At 42.8% G+C, this 8,223-nt stretch overlaps 1 protein-coding gene across 1 annotated transcript; it reads right to left on the reverse strand.

Moving 5' to 3' along the window:
* Positions 1 to 2,774: 2,774 nt before the first annotated feature.
* Positions 2,775 to 8,223, reverse strand: COMMD2 (COMM domain containing 2). The gene is made up of 5 exons (XM_054038780.1): positions 8,083 to 8,223; positions 7,595 to 7,672; positions 5,692 to 5,774; positions 3,964 to 4,137; positions 2,775 to 3,365 (listed from the first exon to the last, which is right to left on the reverse strand). The coding sequence occupies exons 1-5, from the start codon at positions 8,147 to 8,149 to the stop codon at positions 3,168 to 3,170; spliced, it is 600 nt and encodes a 199-aa protein (XP_053894755.1). The 5' UTR covers positions 8,150 to 8,223; the 3' UTR covers positions 2,775 to 3,167.

Genomic DNA, 8,223 nt, shown 5'->3' on the forward strand with positions numbered 1-8,223 from the left:
TATGTGCTTAACAAAACCCTTTCTGATCTTCGTAGATGAGATACAGTAGCCCTTCTACAACCTGCTAGCTGGTCTTAAGTAATGAAACTGAATAACAAGACTCCACACCAAGGGTCTGCCATTTTTTAAAATAGGAAACAATACTGATATAAACTTCCGTTGCAGATGGGAGAGGAAATTTAGTCATCATTGTGTGAGTGAACAATTGTGTGAGGGAACCATGAACATTGGCTATTCTCCCCTATGCTCTCCCCTCCCCCCAAAAATCAAAGAATAAAATAAACTAAACTAATTAAGCTTGAAACTTCTAAATTAAGCCCCTTTTTTAAATAGCAAGAACTGCTACAGTTTAATGCACTTCTGCTGTCTTTGGCTTTAAATGCTACTTTCCACAAGGAGCAAAAACCCAAAACACTAAGAAAATTACAACAATTAAAAAGTATATTTTATACCATAAATCCTGAGCAGCAGCAAAGGAGCATTATTATAACATCAACGTGGAAGAAGGGGGGACAGCATGAATTGAAGCCAAATCACACGTACAAAACTCCCCTTCACTATCTGTTCTCTCTCCACTACAGTTCCCATGGTGTATAATGCACTCCCACTAGTAACAACAAAGCGATACTAACATCCTATTCACTGAAGCTACAAAGTGTTATACTAAAGCATGAATGAAATGTTAGAAGTCCCATTTTTTTGTCATCCATGTTAGATGCTAAAAGCCACTTACATTTCTTAATTAAAATAACATTCACATGCAATAATTAAGTCAATGTTTCCACATTATAAAGCCATCTTTCCACAGGCTGGAAAACTTGCTACAACTGACCTGTCAGAGAAAAATCCAAGCCATAGAATGTTTTAATCAACAAATCTGAAAAAAAGAGGATGAAGCAGCAGTTGCACTTTTGCTTTTTCCTAATAGCTTTCTTTAAAGCTTAAAAACTATCATTGCTTAACCCATAATATTGCTTTTGCTACTGTTCAGATCACCTGTGTTTACAGTAGAACCTCAGAGCTACGAACACAGCAGGAATGGAGTTTGTTAGTAACTCTGAAATGTTTGCAACTCTGAACAAAACCTTATGGTTTTTCTTTCAAAAGTTTACAACTGAACATTAACTTAATACAGCTTTGACACTTTACTATGCAGAGGAAAAATGCTGCTTTCCCTTTTTTTTAGTAGTTTACGTTTAACACCGTACTGCCTTTTTTTTTTTTGGTCTCTGCTGCTGCCTGATTGCATACTTCCAGTTCCAAATGAGGTGTGTGGTTGACTGATAAGTTCATAACGCTGGTGTCCATAACTCTGAGATTCTCTTGTCTGAACTTACGCAGAGCCATTGGGGTTTGCATGTACAAACTATTATCTAAGCTAGCCATTATTAGCTGGTAGCCAGAATGTGCCAGTAGTAACTACTAGCCCTTAGTCAAAGTCACCACTTGCAACGACTCCCGCTGGCCATTCTGGCAATTAGCTCTGCCAGCGCACTCTCCTTCCAGTGCGTCTTCCCCCCATCCTGTCTCAGGCCTTGTCTACACTACAGGGGAAATTTGATCTAAGCTACGCAATTTGAGTTACGTGAATAGAGTAACTCAAATCGACATAGCTTGGATTTAATTACTGTGGGGTACACACTACACGATGTCTATGGGAGACACTCTCCCATCGACTCCCCCTACTCTTCTCAATCCGGTGGAGTACATGAGTAGACCGGAGAGCGATCTGCAGTCAATTTAGCGGGTCTTCACTAGACCCACTAAATCGACCGCCGATGCATTGATCGCTGCTCGTGGATCCCCCGGTAAGTGTAGACAAGCCCTCAGTCTGCAGCCCTGAATATGCAGCCTATTCTTCGTGGCTTGGCCCTCTGGCCAGGTCACTAAGGTCCTCCCCTTCCAGGGAATTCAGTCTTTCCAGACCTGCTGTCTAGCTGACACTTCCAATGCCCTGGCCACTCCCCAGGGGCTGGGAAGGGAACCCAGGCCCACTCTCTACACTGAGTTCCAGTCCAGGGCCCCTCAGCTCAGCAGTCCTGGACTTTCCTTTCCTAACCCTCACTCCTCGTTCCCTGTACTGCTTCCTACCATTGGTTCCCCTTCTCTCTCTGGGTCTACCAATTCCAAAACCCTCCTCCCTCTCTCCAGGGTATGACTGCATCCAATGCACTCTGCAGTCTCCAAACACTGCTCCCGCTTTGCAGGAAGACTGCCCTTGCCCAGCAGCAGCCTTGCCCAGCAACAGTGACCCCTATCTGCAGCCAGCTACCTGGCTTTATAAGGGCCCCATCTGTTCCTGCACAGCCTGTTCCTCTAATTAGGGCTGCTTTCTTAGCCTCCAATCTACTAGGTTAATTGGCCCATCTGGCCTCCATTAACCCCTTCCACTCCTGCATGAGGTAGCCACCCCATCACACCCTGCTATAGTCAAGGAAGTGCTACCATATTACACATCTTTGCAGAAAGTTAAACAGTAGTAGAGTGCTTTGGCTAACATAAGTTAAACTTAAAAGTGGACTGACTCTCTTATTTGCAAGTCTAGCCAGAAACATAGGAAACATCTAAAACAAACCTACTATTTGTCTGTAATGTGACTTTGATGATATATGCAGCATTACAGAATTTGTTGCCACCTATTCATAAAAGCATCTTAGCAGCTACTAACAGAAGTTATGACAGGGAAAAGAAGTGGGAACCTTAAGAGTTAAATTCAGTGGTTCTATAAGCATAAGAATTTAGAGGGAAGACCAATCCTGGTAAAATATCACTCCTTCTCAGTGTAAGTATTTTTTTATTTTAAGAAAGAACACAAGAGAAAAATGTTGCTTGAAAAATATAGCAATGAATACACAATTTTGTATTACATTGAGGCAGCCCTATATAATATTAGGGACACTCATCAAGGAGAAATAACTAACGTAGCGCTGACCAGACTAATTTCTATATTGAGTTAAAGCACAAGACAATTATCCTAACTCACATCAGGCAGCTGTATAAAGTTAGCAACAAAGGAAGTTCGGCCTGTAACCACTGGCTCAAGATCCTGGCACAGGAAAGCATTTCATCTGATCCAGATGTTTATTTTCCTCAAAATGTATATTTGTGAACATTGTTTTCTACTACTGTTTCACAAATTACTTAATGAGATAAGTCACAAATTAATGTTATTTGATGTTGCGGACTATTCGCCTACAATGATTTGTTTTCATTTCTCCCAAGGCTTGTTCCAATTGCTGAATTAGGTGGAGCAGAGTAGCAGGGTCAGTTTGTAATATTTTGGTTGTCTGATCTCCATTTTGATCAAGGTGTAGCTTTATAGTGACAGCTGGTTTAATCTGTTGTCTCAGACTTCTGCTGGCAAGCTTTATGAAGATATTCAAATGAGATGAAATGGGGAAGTAAGGGGAAAAAAAAGAAACAGTACGTGTTAAAACAAAGAAATATGCTAGGAACCCAAGTGTCAATTTGGAACTCAACACTTCTGCAACTTTATTCATAGACTGACATAGTTTACTCTTTCCATCTGTATCTAGTTTTATCATTATTAGATAATGATTGCAGTTTCTGGTTTAAACCAATGTATTTTTTTGCAATGCTGTCATTTGACAATGCTTCATTATATATTACACCAAAGACTTTATTATTTAGTCTATTTTATTGTTTTTAAAGTTATCCTTTAATTTAGTATATAAATCTCTGACTGAACTCCGCATTGTAACAGTGCATAAAACAATGAAATCATTTCACAACATTAACTATATTCTTTATCTATCTTAAAGCCCCCCGTCTTCCAATGCAGACTGGTAAATAAACATCTGCAAATATTTATATAAATGCAGATACTGCAGCCTCAAGCATTTTAAAAAGATTGAATTAACCTTATGTTTTTCACAACAGCCTGTTCTGCCAAAATGTGCTAAAATGAAATTCAGATTATCTACTAATACTAGGGTATGTTACCTGCACATCTAGTCTCCATTCAAGGCTGTGGTAACTGGGAAGCTTTGGGGCCAGTTCACCAAGAATGCTTCTGATCTCCTTTCTGTTGTCAAGGTAAAGCTGGAGCAATAATTTGTTCAATTCCTCTGAGAATCCCAGAACAAGTACAGAGTCTTGGAAGTCTATCTCAGAGATCTAGAAATTATCAATTTAGAATGTAATCAGGAATTGCACAACTGTTGTTGCTATTATTATGTTACTTGCTCCCCGGAATCTATATATTACATTTTCTAAAGTCACATTACCTAGTTACAATACCTTTCATGCAGAAATATAAGAGAGGAATTCCATATCTAGAACCCATCAAACCTCTCACATGTTAACTAATGTATAATTGCGGATATGATATTGCTACCAACGTACATCAACTTCAATAATAATATTCAAACGCAACTACTCAAATAAATTAAAAAGGGCAAAAATACGCTTAACATTTTGTATTTAATCATTTTGGTACACCTATTTGAAAGTAGTAAGAACCAAAATAACGTACCAATAGAAGGCGCTTATAACAATGACTTACTGGGCCTTGACCGATCCTAGTACATTTCTAGATATCAAATAAATTTATAAACTATTGTGTAGCATTATTATTAAAATTTTAAAGTACTCAGGCATTTTAGAAATTTCAAGCTATGTATGTAAGCACTGGGTGCAACACCAGAGCTCACATTACATTAATCTAGAGTGGCCCTTGTACTTTGACAGTCCCAGATCAATGGTTTTCTACATGTATGTTTTATTTTATGGTCTGGTTCAGTTTCTATTATTCTGGAAGGAGTCATGTACTTGAGAGAAGAGTCTTTCTTTTGCACTGTTGCCAACAGCTTTCACATATTATAAGTGTTCCATGGCAAGCTCTATCCCATCAAAATACCAAGAGAATTTATTTCATTTTTCAGGTCACCCTACTTTCCAAAGGAAGATATTTCACTCTATTCCAAGAACTGGAAGCAATACCAGAAGAATACAAGTGAACGACATTAACTCAGGACTACTAGTCAACTGCTCCACTTATTTCATACATTTGCAATATTCAAGTATCCTCTTACTTCTTGAACAGTCTTTCCAATGGGAAGACAATTTATTAACCAGGTGCCTTTCTTTCTTTCCTATTTGCCTGGATTCACATTACCTTTTATGATGATTTAGTTAAAATCTCACAAACTAAGCAGCATCAGGCCAGTCAGACCAGTAGTAGCCTGGGTAGCTCCAAGGAACAACCAATAAGAGGAGTTAATCTAGTCTGTATTCAGTACAGCGTTTGAACAGTGTCAGAACTCAAAAAATAGATTTCCCTTCACTTAAATTGGATTGTTTGTTTTTTAAAGCATTATTCCTCACCTTCTGTTCTTTATTGTTGTGTATTGTTGCTATGTGCTGTTAAAAAAGTTTAACTCCAGAGCCACTGAAATGCACATGCTAGGCAAAGTGAAGTGAATCACATACAGTGCTTTGGGATGCTTAATATTACGATACTATGTAAAAATGATGTTGCCTTTATACACACCCTTTCATTCTCCCATCATCAAGAAGTTGTCAAATTTTGAAAACCTGACTTGGATTCCTTGTCTAAGTGTTTCCAGCATTGTAGGCATATTGTGGAAGCCTTTGTTTTCCAATAAAAAACTGGAGGACTTCTCTCAAACTTTTACCCCCAGATATATACTATCGCGACATTATCCTTACCATGAGCTTGGAGCCCTCAGTGAGAAGATATGTTAATCCCTCAACTCCATGCTGAATAATGTCACTACTAACATTAAGTTTTCCTGAAAACAAAACAGATATTCAAGACAAGGTAAGGTGCATCTGTTCAGGCTATAACACACATGGCATTTAAATACATAAATAAACAAACAAATAAATAAAATAATTTTAAAAAGCACAGCAGAACTAGTACTGACTTAAGCATACATTGCATGGTAAGTCACAACGGGGCCTGAAAGAACCCTTTAGAGTTTATGATATGATTTAATAAAGTAATATGCTCACTTGTGTATCACTTTTTAAATCTAACCAATGGTGACCAGATTGGTACTAGTGTTGCCAACTTTCAGACTTTGCCCTTTGGAAAGGGAGGCATTATATTAAAGGGACACAAACACCTAAATTATTTAAACCACAGTTACAAGTATAATTTATGATTGCTATAGATGAAAGATTTAAAAAAGAAAAGTAGTGTTTTCAGTTGGTTTTCTCTATACATTTGATAATCCTTAGGGTACAGCTAATTTCATTCCTCCACCTCCCAGCTATAATCCACTAAACAGACAATTTTACCCTGATAATTGGATGGGCCTTTCACAAAGCAACAGGAGACAGAAAAATATTTTTTGAAAACCAGGAAAATGTTACTGTAAAACAACAAAAATTGGAAGAGAAATTCAGAAGCACCAGAAATTTATTTTGTTAATTGCATATTTCAAGTTGATGACATCCATTTAAGGCATCATGATGTTACATCTGTCCCAAATATATTTCTGAATTTTATATTGCTGCTCAACACTGTAGTACAAGGGAGGGGGCAAACTATGGCCCGTGGGCCGGATCCAGCTCGTCAGGGCTTTCAATCCGGCCCACGGAATTGCCAGTCCCATGGCGCAGTGGAGCTAAGACAGGCTCCCTGCCTGTCCTGGCCCTGCGTTGTTCCCAGAAATGGCTGGCACCATGTCCCTGCGGCCCCTGGCAGAAGGGGGGAGGTAGAGGGCTTTGTGCACTGCCCTCGCCTGCAGGCATCGCCCCCTGCAGCTCCCATTGGCCAGGAATGGGAAACCGCAGCCAATGGGAGCTTCGGGGTGGTACCCACACGAGAGCAACACATGGCAGTGCCGCCTGCCCCACCATACCCCACCCCCAGTATCCACTGCTGGACATACAGGCCGCTTCCAGGAATGACGCAGGGCCAGGGTAGGCAGGGAGCCTGCCTTAGCCCTGCTGCGCGCTGCTCCACCCCGGAGCCACTCAAGGTAAGTGGCACTGGAGCCCACACCCTGAACCCCTCCTGCACCCCAACCCCCTGCCCTGAGCCCCCTAGCCCCCTGCCACACCCCTTCACCCCAACCCCCTGCCCTGAGCCCCCTCCCACATTCCACACCCCCTCCTGAATCCCAACCCCCTTCCCTACCCTGCACCCCAACCCCCTGCTGCACCACACATTCCTGCACCCCACCCCCTGCCCTGAATCCCCTCCTGCACCCCACCCCCCTGCCCCAAGCTGCACCCCACCCCCCTGCTGCAGCCCACCCCCCTGCCCCAGCCCTACATTCATTGCCCTGCATACAATTTCCTCACCCAGATGTGGCCCTCGGACCAGAAAATTTGCCCACACCCGCTGTAGTATCTAAGCACCTTCTATATGAAATTATCAGTAACAGCCAAGTCCCTAGTGGACTTCATGGAGTCTATGGCAATTCTCCCTTTTCAGGGAGAAATACTCCTTAGAGTAGGGCATATGTTTTTGATTAATAAAATCTAAAATACCTAGGTTTTTTAAATTAGTGTTTTAAAAAACTCAGTTTTAACAATTCCCCTTCAGTCCAAGAAGGTCCTAGGCAGCATTACCCTTCTGCCCCGCTTCTCTCGCTCTTACTTGCGGCTCCTTCGTAGATTTTCGGGTTGGTGCCTTTTCTTAAGAACTCCACTGCGATACGGCCAAATTCACCAACAACTGAAATGAAAGGAGATTAAACGCTCTGCAGACCTGCCCAGTGACTCCTGTGCTTGGGGTAACCCTCGGGCAGTTCCGGCCTGCTGGGAGACGGGGCGTTTTGCAATGCCAGGGACACATTTCACACCTCGGCCAGGCCTTTGCCAGGTCTCCCTCATGAACAGAGCTGCCGCGTGGCCCCTGCAGAAGACCCTGGGCTCCTAGGGGCCCCTCAACCGCAGCGGGCTCCAGAGACGGGTGATGTCAGGCGCTTTGGGAGAGGGCAGAGGACCCTGTTTCAGTTTAGCAGGGCAACAGACCCCACTTCGCTGCCCAAGGGGGGCCGCGCTCGTGCTGGGGGCTCGGGGGCTCGAAGGAGCCCGGCCAGGGCGGGGGAACAGTGCGGGGGGGCGGGGCAGGGCGAGCCGGACCTGCGCTGTCCACCTGGGTCAGGAAGCCCAGGTGCTCCTTGTGCTCCTCCGATAACACCAGCAGCATCTTCCCCGCGGCCTCTCGCCTGCTCCGCTCCTAGGCCGGGCGCCTCCCCGCGGTCAGCTGACCCGCTTCCCGTC

Source organism: Malaclemys terrapin, chromosome 9 (assembly GCF_027887155.1).
Source record: "Malaclemys terrapin pileata isolate rMalTer1 chromosome 9, rMalTer1.hap1, whole genome shotgun sequence".
NCBI classification, from domain to species: Eukaryota; Metazoa; Chordata; order Testudines; family Emydidae; genus Malaclemys; species Malaclemys terrapin.

What these genes read in the sequence shown, in the direction of transcription:
- COMMD2 (XM_054038780.1), bottom strand. Translation starts at nt 8,149, where the DNA reads ATGCTGCTGGTGTTATCGGAGGAGCACAAGGAGCACCTGGGCTTCCTG. An exon ending in GACCCAGGTGGACAGCGCAG is followed by an intron (nt 7,673 to 8,082) that starts GTCCGGCTCGCC and finishes CTTTCATTTCAG; the next exon opens with TTGTTGGTGAATTTGGCCGT. An exon ending in CTGAGGGCTCCAAGCTCATG is followed by an intron (nt 4,138 to 5,691) that starts GTAAGGATAATG and finishes GATAATTTCTAG; the next exon opens with ATCTCTGAGATAGACTTCCA.